This window comes from Sinocyclocheilus rhinocerous, unplaced genomic scaffold, assembly GCF_001515625.1.
Source record: "Sinocyclocheilus rhinocerous isolate Xijiao unplaced genomic scaffold, SAMN03320098_v1.1 scaffold53, whole genome shotgun sequence".
NCBI classification, from domain to species: domain Eukaryota; kingdom Metazoa; phylum Chordata; class Actinopteri; order Cypriniformes; family Cyprinidae; genus Sinocyclocheilus; species Sinocyclocheilus rhinocerous.
In genome coordinates, this window is record NW_015645538.1 from 1,766,227 (window position 1) to 1,788,953 (window position 22,727).

A 22,727-nucleotide genomic window follows, 5' to 3' on the forward strand; every position below is an offset into this window, starting at 1 on the left:
ACTATTCCATAATATTAAATAGATAATAACTATAATACAATATAAATGCTAAATATATAATCAATAAAATGCATGTTATTATATTATAAAAATAAATATATATATTCTATTTTGAATATTCCTATTACTAAACAAAGAAACACAAGTGAGCACAAGTTACATCAGTGATCTAGCAATAATTAAAATCATTACATCTGGCTGGTAAACGGGGCAAAATCACCCTTGCACTGACTAAAGCTAAACGCTTCCAAACTTGGCTCATTTCACAGAAACCAAACTTAAATATGCCGCTTAAATTGTAAACATGACATTGTTGAAGTGAAGAGTGAAACTGTGGTGAAAGTTAGGCAGATAAATGACTATGACATCTGTTCATTACCCATCGTTTAAAATAAATCGACTCCTGTGTTTTCACTGGCTCCCCTCACCAGCTTCCCTACGCTCTTTTTCCCCCCTTTTTTCATTGGGAAAATGAGAAAATCGCAGTCGTCGATATTACTGCATGGAAAATTCCACTAGGAATGAATTCTGAATAGACTCATTATTCAAACTTTTTTCCTAAGAATTTATACGGTATTACGACAATTTGTAGACAGGCTGATGTTGAATTGAAAAAGATTGTGGCTGGTGATATTAGAAGAAGAAAAAACATCAGGTACTCTAAGCTGCGCTGTGTGCTTGCTTGATTGAGTACATGCACATGTGCAAAGCAGGCAACTGCTCATAATGGTCCATTTAAACATGATACACTGAGGCTAGTGCTACGATAAATCAGCCAAAGTCACAGAACAAAGCCAAATACAGTGTGCCAGCATGATCCAGACTAATCTCCTTCACATTTTTTTGTTTGTTTTTATAAATCAGAAATCACTAAGGTGATATGACAAATGATGCCTGCATTTCAATTTGAATGGAGTAGCTTGATTGCTTATTCATGACGTTATTTTATAACACATGCATGAACAAATACAGACTGTATGAGGGCTAGTCAAAATTTCAAAATTAATGCAGCCAATGTTCATCAGTGTGTGAGTTTCTTCGTGTGCATGACTTTGCATGCATCATGTACGGTTACCATCCGTCTAGTGGTTTTACTTCTGTGACATAAATTTTAAGTTTCACAGCTGCATGTGCATGCATCATTTTTAAGCCTTAATGACCCATGGGTCTGACTACAGCACTGCTCCAAAACTATAAGGCCATCTTGCTTCCTACATAGGCAGCTGCCTTCCAAGGCAGCATCTTAACTGAAACGAGCCTTCATAAGTCACTGATTTAGAACACTCTACATATGAAGCAAGTCCATGTATCATTAAATTGCATTTCACAGGCAAAGCAGACGGGAGATTAACTTGATTTCAATACAGGTGATGAGAGGAATGAAGCAAAACTCTAATATGCATAAATAGACATAGCACGTACACTACCGTTTAAAAGTTTGGGGCTGGTAAGTGCTTTTTTTTTTTTTTTTTAAGTCTCTTATGCTTACCAAGGCTACATTTACTTAATCAAAAATTAATATTTTAAAATATGGAAAATTTTAATAATACTTTTTCTGTTTTAAAATGTAATTTATTCCTGTGATGGCAATGCTGAATTTTCGGCAACTATTACTCCACTCTTCAGTGTCACATGATCCTTCAGAAATCATTCTAATATGTTGATTTAGTGCTCAAGAAACATTTCTTTTATTTGTGCTGCTTAATATTTTTGTGGAAACTGTGCTTTCAAGATTTTTTAAGAACAGAAAGCTGAAAAGAACAGCATTTATTTGAAATTTAAAACTTGAAAATTTTTAAACATTATAAATGTTTTTACTCACCTTGTCAAACAGAACAAAAATCTGATCCCAAACTTTTGAACAGTAGCTCAGTTTATTTTCATAAAAAAAAAAAACTATAATATTTTAGGTTTTTTTAGTTAACTATTTTTTTATGTATTTTTTAATACTTATTAGAATTTTTGGTCACGCTTTATTTTAAGGTCCAATTCTCGCTATTAACAACCCATTAACTACGACTTTTGCCTCGATAAACTCCTAATTTGCTGCATATTAATAGTTAGTAAGGTAGTTGTTAAGTTTAGGTTTTGGGTAGTGGGATTAGGGATGTAGAATATGGTCATGCAGAATATGTGCTTTATAAGTACTAATGAACAGCCAATATGTTAATAATACGCATGCTAATAAGCAACTAGTTAATAGTGAGAACTGGTCCCTATATTAAAGTGTTACCATACTTTTATTATTTATTATAGGATTGAATTAATATGTATACTGTATCTAGAAACAACATTTCTCTCCTTTCATCTGCTTTGTGATTACCTGTACGTCGTAGGTGCCGTTAAGTACGGAGGATCTGGGTGACCCTGCTTCCGCCGCAGAGCCGCTCTGAGCTGATTGGCCGAGGAGGCGCGCTGAGTCTTTGGCCTGTGTTTGGGCTGTGAACTGCACCATGTTATGTAGTGCCAGAATCTTATTGTCCAGCTCCGCGTCCTGCCGCGTCCGGTTGTGCAGGCCCAAATGGTACTTACGAAAGTGTTTGATCAGGTCCGTGGGGTCGTTGCCGTAATAACCGTACCCACAAATGTTGCACTTAAAGTCTTGTAGTTTGGGTGAGGTGGGTGGAGGTGCTCCCGTCTCAGCTCCCAGAGGGCTAGGGGTGTCCTCCGCTCCCCCAATGGGCCTCTGTGGATGAAGTGTAACAGGAGGAACTTTAGAGCCTTCGACAGCTGCACCACGAGGGCTGTCAGAGCCCAGCAATGCTAGCGGACTGTGTGTGGCGTCCCTCTCCTCTCCGTTACTGGTGCAGCCCTGTACGATGACACCGCCTGACCGGGTGCTGGGTTTTAGACCGTTCCGGTCGTCCTCACAGTCTCCTCTCTCACCTGGATCAGAGTTCGTTGGGGAGGTGGTAGAGTCCAGCGGTTCGGTATCAGTGCCCTCGCGGCTGGAGTAGGATGCTGCCAGGTTGTGGCTGGAGTAATGCAAGTCAGGCCTGTCTGGTTTGATGGGGCCAGGGGAGGACGGTTCCTCCTGTTCTTCGGCCACAGCACGGTCGGGCTCTGAGGCCTGGCTCCCCGCGTTCCCGCTCTCTGGGCCCGTGGCCTCGGCCGCCACCGCCTCACCCTCCTCTTCTTCACCGCCGAAGCTTCTCAAAGGGGGATTCTTTTTCCGCACCATATCTGGAACCCAGAAAAAGAGAAGAGCAATGTTAGAAGTAACTCGCTCGATGTGTGGCTCCGACTGCTCACATGCTAAAAACAATTTCGGAGCCAATGGCGCCTATTCTGCTCTCTATAAAAGCTTCTCAGTTGTTCTTTGATTTTTGAAAATCAGAGACGGAATGCCCTAGAAACGGTTCTGCTGTTCCAGCTCAATCCATAAACAGCAACGAGGTACTAATATCGGTGACTATGTCGGCGCCGGCCTTTGTTGATGATGTTTTAATTAATAAAATCTGTGCACTTATGTCACTGATGTGGCTCAGGGACACACATTTTAATCAGTTAGCAAAATCAAAGATGATAGGGAGAGAGAGAGAAAAAATCGTGGAATTTATAAAGTGATTCATAGCGAAAAATTTCCATCAGAACTCAATGAGGTCATGCGTGTTTGTTCATAGCAGGCAAATCGCACTATTAACTAGACTTTCCTTTGGCACGAACTCCTGCTATCAAAAGTGAATTTCTATGAACGGTTTAGCACTGTGCTAAGTTAAACATCATTTTGCATTTGCAAGATGGTGTGCGTGTTGGCCAGTTTCAATTTAGGGCAATTACAGTTTCTCATGATTTAACAAAACAGGGGCCTGTCTTATTTCGACAGACCGTCGAGAGCAATTTCCTCATTTAGTCTGTGATGCAAATGGATATTAAATAAAGCAATTCATGCTTTGCAGAGGGGCCACACCTTAACCAGAGCTAAGTTAATAAAAGCCTTGAAAATCTAATCACAAATATAACCACACCCTGTCATATCATTGACAGCATCTCTAACGCTCTCACCATCCACACTCTGCGATTTCTGAGGCTTCACAGCATCTAAACACACTACAGCGGGTGTGCTATCCATTTAAAATTGATATTGATGAGAAACGCACCTGTCTGTGTCATATTACTACCCCCTAAAAGAGATTGCGTTTTATAGAAATTTATTCAAGTATCAGTGGTGTCTATAGCGAGTGTGACTGACGACGGTAGAAAAGATGTAACTAATGGCTGATGCCGGTTCTTGAAAGCCTACATTGTTAATCTGTCATAATAATACATCCAAAACTGCACATCATTATTTTATCATATCAAGAAACGCAATCAACGATATAACACTACATTCAGACCACAGTGCGGTAACTGATCTGAAACGTGTTGATGAGAGTGACAAATAAACTAAATGCTAATTACCACACCACACAGCAAGATTACTCATTTGTTGATCGTGTACATGTGTTTTTATGCATTGCAAACAGGTCCCAATGTCATGGAGAACTTAGAAATAAAGGAATTTTAAAAAATGTGTTTCCAGGCTACCAAACGTCATAGACATATAAATGATGATGATAATAATAATGATAATAAAGTGCTTTAGCATGAGAACAGAGAGCACCACACACTGAATTAATTGAATAAACAATAAATACATAAATTTATGATATTTTAAATATACAAATAATATTTCATTTTTAACTGAAATACATTTTAACATTTTGTATTTGTATTTTGTTTAATATATTTAAGGCAATTATTGGATTCATTTTTTGCTACCTATAATAAGTCCATGAAATGTCATTAAAAAGTCTGTACAAACAGTTATATATTTGTTCTATTGAAATCTTACATGATCATTTGACTAATGAGGGAAGTAATATAAATTACCTTTCTTTACACCCAAATATTCTTCCTCAAAAAGTACTACAAGAATCATTAAATGAGAAAAATCAGAACCAGAATTATAAAATATGCAATTCACATCCATCATGAATATACAAGTTTTTATTTATGCTGTGCTCCAAAATGTTTCATCTGCTGGATATTACTCTTGTGTAAAGCTGGTGAGTAAACATGCCCACAAGCCATTGAAATAACAGATTTGTGAGCAATTCTTCTTTTGAGTCGGGTCTTTTCAACGATTCAGTCAAATCAGTTCACAATAAAGTCAGTTTAAATCTAAACGATTTCATCCCTGCTACTGTTTAATAAACTGCGGGTCAAATTAACTTCATTTAAAATTTGTATAGCATATAAGGCTACAGAACTTATTTAGAAAGCTATTGATTTACTGAATGGACACACTTTCCAATTCACATTTTCCTTTTACTGTCTTTCAATTTCTGAGAATAAAGGTACAGCCCTGCTATCAGGATCGAATACTAAGGAACATCTTAACCAACATAAAAAAAAAAAGGAATGGAGTGGGAGGACAAGAAAAGTTTTTAATACCTGATATGGTGCACAATTACATTAAAACTTGCAGGGGAAGCGGTGAGACATTACCATTCCAGGCCGCCATCAGAAACCAAATAATCAGCTTTTATAGCTCCCAGGCATTTGCTGCGTTCCTGTACCAGTCAATTCAAATCACTAGTTCACTATCCACCCCCACCTCCTTTTCCTTTCCTATATTAAACTGCTCCTCTTCTGTTATTGTGCCTACTCAAGAACTTACTTAATAAAGTATAATATGCTTTTTGAAAAGGACAGGACAATAAATTTTCTTAATTAAAATAAGGAGGGGGTGAATGGATCGACAGCGGCCTCTGTCTGCATACAGAGCAGAAGATGGGGCAGGGCTGTCCCTCCAGCGCTCTATGACACTTCAGCTAATGCAATCTAATGACAGGAGTCAAAGCTCAATAAGCGGGCATTACTACAACTAGCTTACAAACCGATGATTCTGACACTGTGTATGGGAGTGTTAACTAAGTGAAGAATTCCAGGGGGTCTTAGAGATGCGAATAAACAAAATGCTGTCAATTGCTTTCATCAGCCACATGATTTAAAGCTACTATATTATGTTTTGACATTTGTTTTTGTTTTTTATCAGAGAAATCTACCTGTCGACAGGCGTTTCATCACTGTCATTGTGACACGGTGATGGAAAAGCTCGGTGTGATTTAATCACACACACAAAAAATCACATTGTATACACGATCAAAACTGACAATGCTGCGACGCAAAATTCCTGTGGAGAAAAACCCTCTAATGACAAGTGCGACACATCAGAATAGTTCAATTAACATGCCATCTGATGCACATTTTGCATGCTGAAAAACAAAAAGAGTCATTTGCATGTGCTGTGCGTGCAAAGTAAAAAAAAACAATAATAATTTTTTTTTAACAGTTAATCATACACAGACCTAGGGCTGGACAATATGGCCAAAATTTATATCCCGATATATTTCTTAATTTCGGTCGATAAGATATAATTCCGATATCGATATGAACACTATAAAAAAAAGCCTCGTAAAAACTGCCAAGAACTGTCTGTGCATACAAACTTATGAAAAATTAATTTGCCAAGTCTATGACACCTCATATAAAACCATATAATATTTTAGAAAAATAAACAGCACAAATAAATTAATGTTCACCTTTTATTTGTATTTAGCCTTCATACAAAAAAAGAAATGTGAAATCACTGTCAAATAATCGTCTCAGACTCACCTAATTAATATTAATATCTTTAACTTCAAACTATTGAGCCAATGGCGCCTATTCTGATCTCTATAAAAGCTTTTCAATTGTTCTTTGATTTTTGAAAATCGGAGACGGAATGCCCTAGAAACAGTTCTGCTGTTCCAGCTCAATCCATGAACAGCAATGAGGTTCTAATATTGGTGACTATGTCGGCGCCGGCCTTTGTTGATGATGTTTTAATGAATAAAATATGTGCACTTATGTCACTGATGTGGCTTAGGGATACACATTTTAATCAGTTACCAAAATCAAAGATGATAGGGGAGAGAGAAAAAAAAATGTGGAATTTATAAAGTGATTCATAGCAAAAAAATTCCATCAGAACTCAACGAGGTAATGCGTGTTTGTTCATAGCAGGCAAATCGCACTATTAACTAGAGTTTCCTTTGGCACAAGCTGCACAAAAGTGAATTTCTATGAAAGGTTTAGCATAGCGCTCAGTTAAACATCATTTTGCATTTGCAGGATGGTGTGCGTGTTGGCCAGTTTCAATTTAGGGCAATTACAGTTTCTCATGGTTTAACAAAACAGGGGCCTGTCTTATTTCGACACTGTCGAGAGCAATTTCCTCATTTAGTCTGTGATGCAAATGGATATTAAATAAAGAAATTCATGCTTTACAGAAGGGCCACACCTTAACCCGAGCTAAGTTAATAAAAGCCTTGAAAATCGAATCACAAATATAACCACACCCAGTCATATCACTCACAGCATCTCTTACACTCTCATGGCGGGTGTGCTATCCATTTAAAATTGATATTGATGAGAAACGCACCTGTCTGTCATATAACTACCCTCTAAAAAAGATTGCTTTTGAAGAAATGTATTCAAATAACAGTGGTGACTGTAGCGAGCGTGACTGACTGGTAGAAGAGATGCAACTAATGGCTGATCCCAGTTCTTGAAAGCCTACATTCTTAATCTGTCATAAAACATCCAAAACTACATATCATTATTGTATCATAACAAGAAACGCAATCAACAATGTAGCACTACATGCAAAAATAAATAAATACAAACGAAATATGCTTCTACATTCTGCATTTGTATTTTGTTTAATATATATTTTACTGGAATTAAGAGATTTATTGGAATTAATTTTTGCCACCTCTAATAAGTACATGGAACGTCATTAAAAAGTCTGTACAAACACAGTTATATTATATATATTTGTTCTGTTGAAATCTTACATGATCTCATTATTAGACTGCTGAGGGAAGTAAATGCAATATAATTGGCTTTTCTTTATTTCCAAATATTCTTCCTTAAAAGTACTAAAAAGATCATTAAATGAAACAAGAATCATTAAGAAGAATCAGAACCAGAATTACAAAAACTTACGATTCACATCCCTCATGAATATATGTTTATTTATGCTGTGCTCTAAAATGTTTCATCTGCTAGATATTACTCACGTGTAAAGCTGGTGAATAAACATGCCCACAAGCCATTGCAATAACAGATTCGTGATTAATTCTTCTTTTGAGTTGGGTATTTTCAATGATTCAGTCAAATCAGTTCACAATTCAAGTCAGTTCAAATCTAAACGATTTGATCCCTGTTTCTGTCTAATATACTACGGATCAAGTTAACTCGATTTAAAATTTGCATAGCATATTAGGCTACAGAACTTATTTAGAGAGCTATTGATTTACTGAACTAAACACTTTCCCATTCTCATTTTCCTTTCACGGTCTCTCAGTTTCTGAGAATAAAGGAACAGGTCTTGCTATCAGGATGGAATACTAAGAAACATCTTAACCAACATAGAAGAAAAAAAAGGAATAGAGTGGGAGGACCAGAAATGTTTTGTAATACCTGATATGGTGCACAATTACATTAAAACTTGCAGGGGAAGCGGTGAGACATTACCATTCCAGGCCGCCATCAGAAACCAAATAATCAGCTTTTATAGCTCCCAGGCATTTGCTGCGTTCCTGTACCAGTCAATTCAAATCACTAGTTCACTATCCACCCCCACCTCCTTTTCCTTTCCTATATTAAACTGCTCCTCTTCTGTTATTGTGCCTACTCAAGAACTTACTTAATAAAGTATAATATGCTTTTTGAAAAGGACAGGACAATAAATTTTCTTAATTAAAATAAGGAGGGGGTGAATGGATCGACAGCGGCCTCTGTCTGCATACAGAGCAGAAGATGGGGCAGGGCTGTCCCTCCAGCGCTCTATGACACTTCAGCTAATGCAATCTAATGACAGGAGTCAAAGCTCAATAAGCGGGCATTACTACAACTAGCTTACAAACCGATGATTCTGACACTGTGTATGGGAGTGTTAACTAAGTGAAGAATTCCAGGGGGTCTTAGAGATGCGAATAAACAAAATGCTGTCAATTGCTTTCATCAGCCACATGATTTAACGCTACTATATTATGTTTTGACATTTGTTTTTGTTTTTTATCAGAGAAATCTACCTGTCGACAGGCGTTTCATCACTGTCATTGTGACACGGTGATGGAAAAGCTCGGTGTGATTTAATCACACACACAAAAAATCACATTGTATACACGATCAAAACTGACAATGCTGCGACGCAAAATTCCTGTGGAGAAAAACCCTCTAATGACAAGTGCGACACATCAGAATAGTTCAATTAACATGCCATCTGATGCACATTTTGCATGCTGAAAAACAAAAAGAGTCATTTGCATGTGCTGTGCGTGCAAAGTAAAAAAAAACAATAATAATTTTTTTTTAACAGTTAATCATACACAGACCTAGGGCTGGACAATATGGCCAAAATTTATATCCCGATATATTTCTTAATTTCGGTCGATAAGATATAATTCCGATATCGATATGAACACTATAAAAAAAAGCCAACCTTAACGGCTTAACAGATTTTACAACATTTTTTTTTTTACTACATAGTTTCTTTCCATATTTGACTGACTGTATTTTATTATGATAATGAACAGGCTGCATTGTCAAAGCTTAACTGTGTGCGCGCATGCGGCGCCGGCACAATCACTTGAATTTTTTCCTTCTAACAGTGGAAGAAACTACTCCTTTTAGTCATAAAGATAATCGATCGGATAAAAGGTTTGCCTTTATTTGTGTACATTCGCAATAAAAACAAATCTTTGAGCTTTTGTAAAATAAGCCTAAAGAAAAATAAGATGCCGCTTTCTGCCGTCTGGTTTCTACATTTTCTTAATTTATAATTTAAGTAAAAATATGTTTCTCATACAGGCCTATTTATTCGTTATTTATATATATATACATAATACAGCCTAGCTGTATTATGTTTTTCTCTGCTCGCAGAAGCGCTGCAGGTGAGTGATGTTATATGATGACCATGTGAATCCTCATGTTCTGTTGTTTGCTGCTTTTTGCGCATGTAAAATTAATCCCCGGGAAACAAATGTTAGTATTTTTACCGGGTCACTGACACTTATCCTTTCTTATTTAATTCAATTCTAATTTAAAGTAACCATGAAATCAAAATTGAAAATTCTTATTTTTTAATGGAATACTGTAGTGTTTATTATAAATAATTTTTCCGTGCACTTCATTATTTTTTTAAAATTCATGTGCCCTCGTAATCTTTAATCAAAACGTTAACCTCCCCTCCCCCTCAAAACGACTCATCTTCTCTTCCAGTCACGAGCTATGGCGCAAGGGCGGAGCTAGTGACGTGAGGGGTAAACGCTGGGATAAACGACAGGGGGAAAAACTGAAGCTTCACTTTATAGCACTGTCACCACTCATGAGGGAGTACGTTACCCCTAAACATTGAAAAGATATTAGGATATTACGACAACATTACTCTTAGGACATCGCAAACAATTTTTTTTTCATGAATATGACTTAACCTGATGGAGGACGCGCTCAGTCATTCAGGCAGAGTCTCTCTCTCTCTCTCTCTCGAAAAATAACTGAAATGAACATCCCTAATACACACATATATATAACTAGATAGGTAAATGACAAATAAGGGGGAAAAAACTTTTTTTTCCCTTTACACCACATAAGTTTTAAAGACTTTAATCAATATATATAAAAAAAATAGCAATAATCAGTTCTGATAAAATATTTTTCCTTAAAAAATATTAATCATTAATCAATTTAATTCAGAAATTTAAAACATTCTTATGCATAAAATGATAATATATACAAATAATATATTTAATTAAATTAATATATTAATATAAATTAATCTATCTGTATATATCATACAGATGTGCACAAATGTCACGTCACTTACTTTACCCATTTATTAAACTTCCAGCATCTGCAAGCACTTAAAGGCACTACAGGCACTTAACAATTCAACTCAAAACACTTCGTATCTGATGGATGTTTCACGACATCACAATGATCCAAAATGAACTACAGATGAAAAGCGGATCGCTGAGTGGCAAACTAATGCTGTGACGGCCACTTGCCATGGGTTTACATCCACACAAACTCCACTAACATTGCACAGGCAGCTCCCTGTGAAAAAGCCAGCACTGGCCGGCTTCCTGTTGGCCCATCTCTAGTATCAAAAGGGCCGGCCACATACACACAGAGCCTCATTTGTAAAGAGGCAATGTGACTCCAAATATGTCATCTTCATTGTCAACCTCATTTAGATCTCATTTCAAACACAACAACAAAAACAGGGGATTTCCTCAGCAATCCGGCACAGTCTGGTCAGCGCTGATGAGATTTTTAGTGGTAGGGTTTAACTTATGGCACCAAGTCGTTCCCACTAGGCAGTAGATTTGTGGAGTCCAGACAATGTCCAGGTGGTTTAAGTTAGACCCTGGCGGTGGCGGGAGTAAATGTAAAAGTTATTTCTACATATGTTTGTGTTTTGCGCATTTCTTTACCGTGTGTGCTCATTACAGATGCTTTGGTTAAGTGCGTCTGCAGTGTATCGAGGTGTTGCATAGCAAGAGATTACTGCTTAATGAGTCTGCTTAAAAAAACACACCCACACATACAAACACAACTGAAATCTATATTATTTCATTCACTTGAATCTGACAGAATTGAATCTGCATTATGGAACAAGCTCTAGCTGAAACTTTTGTGCTCAAACTTTGTACACAAAGGTAAAAGGAATTACTTTAACTTTCAGTTTGTTTTTCAAACTATCATATGGTATACATTTATGGATTTTGCATTCTTTTTAAATTTATAAAGATTCAATGCCTATTCAGCTGCATGAAAAATAGCGACCAGCGTAATTTTTTAAATTTCGTGTTTTGAGAAAGAAAGAAAACTCATGCTGTTTTGGAACAACATTTATGACCGAATTTTAATTTCCGAGCGAGCCATTCCTGACTAAATTGAACAAACTGTCAATTACTCAAGCCCATAGCTACTTTATTTTGGTCCCAGGAAAAATAGCGACCAGCGTAATTTTTAAAATTTCGTGTTTTGAGAAAGAAAGAAAACTCATGCTGTTTTGGAACAACATTTATGACCGAATTTTAATTTCCGAGTGAGCCATTCCTGACTAAATTGAACAAACTGTCAATTACTCAAGCCCATAGCTACTTTATTTTGGTCCCAGACTTGTGTCCCTCAATATTTCACTGTGAGTTCAGATTTAATCCTCTCTACATCGCGGTCCCAGGAGGATCACATGGGAGCGGAGATACACACACACAGCTGGAGGACCCCATGGAGCGCTGCAGCCTGGGTCACTCCGAGCTCTCCACCCAGAAAGTCTGTTTATTAAAAATACATTACCCAAACCGCCTCTCATAATTCAGGCCTGTGCTTTCAATCCATCGGGGGTGGATCTGAGCGAAGTCTTAAATAACAAACCCTATACACACACACGCATGCTGACGCTCCCTCATATAAATACTAAAGCAGTTGCGCGGGCACACACGCCACTGATCAGTCAGGCGGAATATTGAGTTCCCCAAGATCTAAAATGATGAGACTCATTTTGCATCCTTTATTTACCGGCATCATAAATTTAAGCAATAGACAGGGATAAAAAAAAAGAGAGAAACTATACGCTCTAATTGCTTTCTGTCATGGCTGGAAGACAGTGTGGAGGAATTAATTTCTAAATGAGTAACTGGTAAGATCACAGCAACGACAGGGCTAAACTTTAACAAACTCAAATAAAGAACTGTATTTCCATCTGATTTTACTTGCATGTTCTGGGATTTACCAATAATCAAGTTTTTGGGGCTACAAAAGGAGAATGACATGGAAAAAAACTAGAAGAACATCACTTTAAAATGAAACAGGCCCTGCTTTCCATTCTAACAATGGTATATTCAACAGCACACATGGCAATTAGCCACGACTCGGATCCGTCAGGCATACCATGTGTGTGCGGTCACGTCTAAGAGCGAGTCGTCATAAAAGTGTTCCCCCATTTATCCCACCTTGTACAGTGTCCTTTATTATTCCTCCCATCCTTTATGATGTCACCACCGCAGACTTTTGCGGTGAGAAAGGACTCGAAGGACCCCGGATCCATCTTGCAGAGGAGTTTAATCTCGTTTGTAACATTAGGAATAAATCACATTACTGTCTGTGGAGCAGAGTTTCAAGCATGCGGAGGGTCTAACACACACACAGCTGGAGGACCCCATGGAGCGCTGCAGCCTGGGTCACTCCGAGCTCTCCACCCAGAAAGTCAGTTTATAAAAAATACATTACCCAAACCGCCCCTCATAATTCAGGCCTGTGCTTTCAATCCGACAGGGGTGGATCTGAGCGAAGTCTTAAATAACAAACCCTATACACACACACGCATGCTGACGCTCCCTCATATAAATACTAAAGCAGTTGCGCGGGCACACACGCCACTGATCAGTCAGGCGGAATATTGAGTTCCCCAAGATCTAAAATGATGAGACTCATTTTGCATCCTTTATTTACCGGCATCATAAATTTAAGCAATAGACAGGGATAAAAAAAAAGAGAGAAACTATACGCTCTAATTGCTTTCTGTCATGGCTGGAAGACAGTGTGGAGGAATTAATTTCTAAATGAGTAACTGGTACGATCACATAAACAGCAGAGCTAAACTTTAACAAACTCAAATAAAGAACTGTGGTTCCGTCTGATTTTACTTGCATGTTCTGGGATTTACCAATAATCAAGTTTTTGGGGCTACAAAAGGAGAATGACATGGAAAAAAACTAGAAGAACATCACTTTAAAATGAAACAGGCCCTGCTTTCCATTCTAACAATGGTATATTCAACAGCACACATGGCAATTAGCCACGACTCGGATCCGTCAGGCATACCATGTGTGTGCGGTCACGTCTAAGAGCGAGTTGTCACAAAAGTGTTCCCCCAGCCATCCCACAATCCCACCTTGTACCGTCTCCTTTATTATTCCTCCCATCTTTTATGATGTCACCACCGCAGACTTTTGTGGTGAGAAAGGACTCGAAGGACCCCGGATCCATCTTGCAGAGGAGTTTAATCTCGTTTGTAACATTAGGAATAAATCACATTACTGTCTGTGGAGCAGAGTTTCAAGCATGCGGAGGGTCTATGGAAAACACATATGTTAGATGCTAGATAGAAGCAGTGCAATTAATTATCATTAAGGCGAAATGTCAAGAGGAGGAACTGGGCTCTGAGTCAGTGGCCCCCCACCCCACATCACCCATATCCACCCTCCAAATCGGGTGATACACACACTTTCACATATGAACCATGCGGCTGTGTGTCACATTAATTTGACCCTGGGCTAAAACATGGCAAAGAAATAATTGCCTCTAAAGCAAGATAACTACCAAGCTGTGACACTGAGTCAATTTCATTTAAGTGCTCTATTTTTCTTCTTCAGATGCAGGACGTTTCTCTATGCCATACATCTGAAAATTGATTTTCTTTCCTTGAAAGTAAGAGTAAATAAATTCAAATGTACAATTATACTGATTAAGAGAAACCCCGAAAGCAGCAGATAAAAGCATAGTAAGCTTTGGAAGAAATTCTATCAACCTTACTTTTTTAATTAAATTCAATTTACTTTCTTTGCATCCGCTATTGTTGGTCCGTTTGCAAAACACAGAAATCTCCTGTGCAATCTGGAACAGCCAATCAAGTAAGCAGGCATTTCCATAGAAACTGAGAGAAAGAGTAGCTCTCGTGCCGCGAATAAGTGACTTTGAGGATGCAACAGGCAGCTAGAGACAGCAGGGCCGCTGAAGATGAAGATTTTAAAATGTATATTGTGGCAAAAGACTCTTTTGCCAGCTTTTAGGAGTACACTATTTGCCATTAGAGCTAACACAGATGGACTTAAACCCATAGGGTTTCAAAAGTTCACAGGGTCTTTAACACAATGAAACAATTATGTATTTTCTATAAGAAACGTCTGTATAATAACACACATTTCCGGTTTGGCACCATATTATGCACTTCCAGTTAACTTTTAAGTCCAATATTGCTAATGCTGCTGTCCAGTGGCGAAAACATCACGTTTCTGTGTCATACACAAATAAAGAAAAGTTATCACCATAGCAACCATAATCTCTTTTCGATGATCTCATCTTTTCAGTTCCTCAAGCAGCATCTAGTCATCAACAGAAAGCAAAAAGTCAGGATACAGATTCTACAAGGAAGAGCTGAATATCAAACGAGAAAGTGCGGAACGTAGGCAGCCTCTCAACAAGGGATTCAACCTTTAATGTAAACAAGAAGTGAGGAGACATCTTTAGAGACTGAAATAAATCAACAGGCCTGCCAGAACACAGGGCTTTCTTCAGAGGGTGTGTGTATGTGTGTGTGCGTGTGTATGGAACGGCATACTAATCTCCTCCCATCCTCAAAGTGTGAGAGGAAGAAGATAAAAAAAAACGAATACTGCCACTGCAACACTAAGGCCTTTGAAGGAGGCGTGGACTGCCAAAATCTGTCTCCATACAGATGTCCGGGAACGCCGATCTGTGCTACGCCCAATATTCCACTGACTTTGAAATATCAGCATGCAAAAGAGAAAAAAGAGGGAAAAATAATAGCAAAGAGCACTTGAAGAGAAGACTATGGTGTTCCTCATTAAAACCTGTGGAGATAGCCAGGTTTTATGATTCTGGAGTTACAAAAACAGATTTGAAAAGCTCTACATAAAATCATAAAAGCGCATTTCAGGTAGAAAATTACACCTCATCATCTTTCATTAATAGTTTGCTGTACCTCATTACATCTTTATCTTCATACAAAATTACTGTTGTGTGTTAAACAGAAGATTTAAAGTTGACAGACCTGCAGGGGATGATTTCATTCATACGTGGAAACATGCAACTCATTTACAACAGTGTAAACAGGAAGTCCCCTCACCTTAAGCGATGTGTCGTTTCAGTATGTGAGAGGGAGAAAGTACAAAACTGACAGAGAAACGTCAGAAAAAGAGAGAGTGTGTTTGTGGAGTAAGGAGAGAGGAGGGGTTGGCATGTCAAAAATAAAGAGCTTTTCCCATAATTCTCTTCACCCCCTGTTTTCCTTCCATGAGGCAGCTTGTGAAAGGGTGACGTGCTCAATAAGAAGGGCCCGTGACTAACTGCCTCTCTGTGACTTTTTCTTCCCTTTTTTACGTGGCATGTCAACGGTACACAATACAACCAACACAAACCCCTTCATGTTTATTCATGAGAACTCATTCACATCAAAAAAACAACACCAAAAACTGTTGCCTTTGGTAAGGTCTTAACCCACCTCCCCAACTCGCACCCCCCCTCTCTTAATCAACTGAACTAAAGTCAAACTGCAGAACATGTGGACCTGTTGCATTTGACCAAAACATGCTTGACAGATATTCCAATATTTCATCATATTATTTCATCACAAGTTTCACATAATTTGAATATAAAGGAAACTGCTAAAAGGTTTCATGTACCAGCACTAGAGATTTACTAGTAGATGCTTTTGTTTTCAAATGCTAAATATTTGTTAAATACTGTCTTATCATATTACTTACATTACCATTTGGTAGTTTTGGCTCAGTAATTTTTATTTTTGAAAGAATCTAAAACTTTTATTCAGCAAGGATACATAAAAATGATCAAAGGGGACAGTAAAGACATTTATTATAAAAAAAAGAAATTACAAAAGATTCCTATTTCAAATATATTCTGTTCCTTTGAACGTCCTATTCCTCAAAGCATCCTTAAAAAACTAGCATGGTTTCCACAAAAACTTTTTAAGATTAATAATACAAAGAAATGTTTCTTGAGCACTAAATCAGCATATGACAATGATTTCTAAAGGATCATGTGACACTGGAGCAATAGACTTGTTCGGCATTGCTGGGAACGCCCACAAAAACGCCATAACCGTTTATGCCGTGGGGGAAAACAAACCATTCGAATTAACGAAGACCTTGTTAGGCGCTTGATCTTTACTTTTATTGATGATTTCGATTGATTTTTGCTTGGTGCAATGCCGAAAAGTTGCTGTGTAGCGTTCTGTACCTCTAATAAGTTAAAAAACCTGATCTAAAGATGTATAGGACTAATAAACAGACGGACTACCGGAGGTAGCACTGAGTGGGTAGCACAGATAGGCTACACTACTTACCCTGCAATGATCTGTCATTAGTCCCTGTCCCCCAGCACCGCAACCCATTTCTGATGGGGCTTACAGTAACCCTCCTTCGCATCACAATCAAATAAATCTCACTCCCTGATATTTTGTGATGTCATAATCTATTAAAACATTTATTTCATATTATTATACACAATCCCTTACGAAAATTAGCAATGGTATTACTATAGTAAAAGTATAAGCCGCAGCACACACCACATAGAATAACGCTGCGCATTTCAAGGCACTTCGGACCTTAATGTTACCTGTTTTGTCAATGTAAAAAATCTTTTTAATATATCAATAAGAAAGTACGACAGGCTTTTACTCAAGTCTTTATCACTTTATTAAAATTAAGCTAAATGTCGGGAAACGACACCTCTGGCCATTCCGTTGGGTCGTTTGTCCAGTCACAGATATCGTATGGACAGTCCGACCCAATACGGCTCAGATTTTATACGTATGTTGCTCTGTCGAGCGGCAGAAATGATTTTATGTAGGCCATTCTGAGTCAACACCATGCTTTTCCAATGAGGGGGAAAAGACTGTTTTCCCCCACGCCGACTCCGCCCACACAGCTATGACACGACACCGATCAAGTCTATGGCTACTCAAAATCCAGCTGTCTTTACAGGAATAAATTACATTTTGACAGTAGAATAGTAAAACAGAAAACACTTATTTTAAATTGTAATAATATTTCAAAATATTACTGTTATTACTGCATTTTTGATCAAATAAATGCAGCCTCTGTGAGCATAAGAGACTTCCTTTAAGAAACATAAAAAAATCTTACTGCCCCCATACATTTAAACGGTAGTGTAAGTGCAGAAGAAACACAACAGCACAGTAAATCACATCAGAACAGTATAACATTCATGTGTATGATGGTCAAATAATATTCAAAATGCCATGCCAAAAGGATGCCAAAAAGATTTGAGTTGAGTTTATTTCTATTCCTTTTTACATAATTCAATTTATATGAAAAAAAAAGTCAGTAGTGATGAACCACATTTAATTTATTTTAACAATTACAAAATATTTTCAAGGGTAAGTCATTGTTAATTTTGTAAGGAAGTTCTGCACTAATAAATAAATCTTTAATATAAATGAAAAATTTCTACAAAACACAGCTAAACTTAATTACAAAATTGCTTCTCAGCAAATATTGGTTAACCTCTAACCTAGGGCTGTGTATCGGCAAGAATCTGGCGATACGATATATATCACGATACAGGGGTTGTGATACAATATGTTGCGATATATTGCGATACTGTAAGCAAGACGATATATTGGGATATTTCTTATTTTAGGAATAGAAGCTGTCATTTAGAACACACCACCATATGCAAACCTTAGCAAAACGACTAAATAAAAATAAAATAAAATAAAAATATATATATATAACCAGAACACAGTGAAATCTGCATTTGCATTAATCTGTCCCTGTAACATTCAACGCTACTGAACCACTTTTTGTGCAGTACGAGTAAAGGGGGAACAATTAAGTTCTTGGAAGAGTCAGATTTGACTGATCATGGGTTGAGAGGAGGGATGACCTACAAGACCATGGTGGAGGATTTGCTACTCAACGGATCCGGAGCTCATTGACAAATATCTTATATCGTAAGATGTGCTCACTTTACACAGAGTGTGCGTGATCGCGAAATCGAAAGTGAACAACGCGAGCGCTCATTCAAATGAGATTTAAATACTCCCCATTGATAGCGGCTCCCTGATACGCGAAAATTATATGTAATATTAGAATGTTTGCGGGAGCGGGCGGGACTGCACAAACCTTGCAGGAGCGGAACGCACACGTTGTCACTGTTTAAGTTTAGAGGTAAGAAGACTGCTATCTAGCGGTCGGGATATAAACTCAAAACGAAACAACGGCCATGAATCTTGTATAAAAATTTTTTTTTAATATAGATATTGCGTTTTTGAGAATCGATACAGTATCACCAAACAAAATATTGCGATACTCACGTGAATCGATATTTTCTTACACCCCTACTCTAACTAGAAACCTTTGAATTTCCAAGAAAAAGTTGTGATCAGACTCAATTTTCAAATTAACACGTGACCTTTCAGCACACAGACGCCTTGTTCACAACTACCTGCTTAATTTGCAAGACCCAGAACCTTCTGGTCAGAGTGTCATTATACCAGAACAGAAAAAAGAACTTTCTACCAAGCCGTGCCCAAATCTCTCCCCAATCGGCCTTCCAGTCAGGCAGCGGGGAGGGGGAGGAGCGGAGGCCCCTGTCTGAATGACCTGGCCTCTGTGCACTCAATCAGCGCACGCTAGAACCGGAGACAACAGAGAACAACTGCTTCCCTTAAGCTTCCTGTGATCACAGGCCCCGAGCTGCCAGAGAGGGGCAGGGATCACGCACTCTAGAGAGAACTGCAGATAACAGGCTTCCGCCAACGCCACCGTGTGTGAGAGTGTGCGTGTACGCGTGCGTGTGAAAAGAGAGAGAGAAAGGAAGGAGAGACAGATGGGAAGAAAGTCCTCATGGAACTCAAAGGACATGAGAAATGGCTGCTTTTTTAAGTTAACGTGAACTGCCGGTCGCAACATGCTTTACTTCCAGAATGTGACATGTCTGAGCGAAACAGGACATTTAATGAAAAAAAAAAAGTAGGGCAGGACTTGTGCATTATGAACTGCATGGATGGAGAACAGTGGGCATTGTATACCAGAAATTACCCAGATTAAATGAGGATATGCGAAAACATTGCCTAAATAACTTTTGTGCTATTGCTTAACATGACTCAAGAGACATCAGCAGAAAAGGAAATTTGTTTCAGATGAAGAGCAAGCTAAGGCATTTTGATTAAAGATTATGGAGTTTAAAAATGTTTTGAAAACGAGAAATATGTTTTGCTGTTTTTTCAAGACAATAAAGTACATTTATCCTCAAATTCTCATGCTGTCACAAAAAATACAAATAATTTTAAATATAAATTAATTAATATAATATATTCTTTAATATATTCTTTCTGCAAAATATCTTTTTTTTGTATTTTGAGTTTGGAACGCAATTTGAGAAACCTTTTGGATTGCTGAATAATCTTCATAAAAAGTGGCAAGTCAATTCAACAATCAAAAACAAATAAAAGTCATCATAAAAACAGCACCACCAATTAACTGCCAAACCATGCAAGCAGTCTTTCTAAATCTCAAGTGAAATAAAAATTTCTGCAGTTCAGAAAGCAAGTCACACCACACGTGTAACACTTCCAGCAGTGCTGTAGTACTCATCTAAAAATATATATTTATTAAGCAACAGGAAAAGTCAGACGTGATTGTTCATTGCACAATGTGCTACCAGAGGCACTGATGAGAAATCACTTCTGCTCGGGTTCCTCTGTTTTCCCCCTGCTTGCGCTGGGCCGCTCTCCTCTTTTCACACTCCTCCATTTATGGAGTAGCAGAAACAGCTCCTGCTCTGTGATGTTTTTGAACTTTCCCATGAAGGACTAGCAGACAGTTAAAATGGCCCTGCAGGCAGAACAATAGCTTTAATTTCCTTCTCTGCACCTTGATGATTGAAATGGTTATGAGGTTTTTACGAGCTGACATCTCCCCGATGTCCTACCCAGGAGGAAACGGCTGATTGCAGCCCACCAACGTGGAGACGCACCTTGAGATAAGATATCCAGAGATTTCAGACGAGTTGAGATGATTGAACATCGAGTTTAACAAGAAAAAGGAAAGTTGAACAGGTAGAAAGTTTTAAATAAAGTTGATTCTCCTCCTGTGCTGCAATGATATTTTTTACTATCCAAAGCAAGCCGTTGCAGCTACAGTGTGAAACCAACAGTAAACCACAGCCTGAGATGCATTTCCCCTCCGAGTTAAAAGCACAAATTGTTGCGACATACCTCAGGCTTCTCTAAAGCGACACTCACAATCTCATTATAGGACTCAAGCAATTTTAAACCCACTACCTGACTTTCCACAAAACAAACAGAAAAAGCTGAGGAACTCTTTGACTAAATAAAAAACAAGACTGAGAGTATACGTGTTGTATCACATGGAAATCTTAAAGCAATATCTTGCATGCAAGTCTGAAAATAAACTTCAAAGCTTGGGATCTTCGTTTGAGTCAAAGTTAAAGGAATGTTCCGGGTTCAAGTCAAGTTAAGCTCTGTCTACAGAAAATAATTCTGATTTGTCTCTCAGTTTAAAAATATTCAAAAGAACAGCCACAACTTAATGCATAAAATTACTATGATAGAAATAACATTTAGATAAAAGATAATAACAATTAGTGGTCGACCGATATATCGCCAAGGCCGATATATCGGCCGATATTTGGCATTTTTAAATATCAGCATCGGCCGATAAGTTTTCCTGTTTGGCTGATGCGTTGGAGGCGCTGACGGCGTTTGACTGACGGCGCACCAGACTTTTATTTTGATGGCGCTGAGAACGGCAGCGCCTGAGCACACAGTGCTCACATTCTCCCATATGTTCGCTGTTGTCGTTAACAGTTCTGTCTAAATACGGATAGAAGTCCGTCTAATAATCAGATAGAATGGTTGAACAAAGGAATTAAAAATGTATACAACAGAGGCCACGATACGATACGTATCACGGTATGGGACTGCACTGAATTTCACCTCAGCAGAGTTTAGTAAAACAGCTGCTGCATGATCGCGTGTTCTCTGCGTGACGGTCAATCGGTGAGAATTGAATGTGGACAGGAGGGGAGTTCAGCTTCACTGGAGACGCGCAATCGACAAACTTTAAACTCGTGATTTTAAATTATGCTGCGCTTTATGCATTTGTCCACTGTCATATTCATGTCATGTTCACTGTGTGCTGTATTTAAAATGAGTGTTACCTTGGCTTTATTTGAAAATATATGATGAGTGCCCTGTTGGTTACAGTTTACTTCCTTTTTAATTATATTTTTATTAAATATTTACTTATTTGTGAAAAATACTTTGTCATCTAAAGTATAAGTATGTTTATTTAACACATTTATTTTTAATCAATTTTCAAATGATTTCAAATTTCTTAAATATTAATTACAATAAATAAAATTATATCGGCTTTATATCAGCCACATAGCTTTCCAAGATATCGGCATCGGCTGTCAAAAAACCAATATCGGTCGACCACTATTAACAATCAACCTTTTCTGTGAAAAAGTAAATCATTATTTCTACTTTTATCACGATCATGTAAAACCTGTAAACTTTCATAAGATACATGGAAAAAACATTTTAGATAAATCTATATTTTTAACTGCATTTGTGTAACCACTAGGGCTGTGTATCACCAGCAAAGTCACGATACGATACGCATCACGAAACAGAGGCCACGATACGATACACGTTTAGTCACACAGATCACGCTGCGCGTGCACAGACATTCTTTTTAGCGCTCAGACGAACTTTTTAGCGCTGCCCCGTAATTTTATCAACTAAATAGCTTAATCGCCGAAGAGCTACATTATCTTTCTCAACAAGGAGCTGGTAACATCATCGTTTCTAAAGT

General features: G+C 37.9%; 1 protein-coding gene across 1 annotated transcript in view; it reads right to left on the reverse strand.

Moving 5' to 3' along the window:
* The window catches only part of LOC107706219 (zinc finger transcription factor Trps1-like), a 124,635-nt gene that overhangs the window by 80,754 nt on the left and 21,154 nt on the right, over positions 1 to 22,727 (reverse strand). The window contains exon 3 of the mRNA XM_016509851.1: positions 2,324 to 3,183. Within this exon, the coding sequence (XP_016365337.1) occupies positions 2,324 to 3,183 (860 nt within the window). The remainder of the gene's footprint in view (positions 1 to 2,323; positions 3,184 to 22,727) is intronic.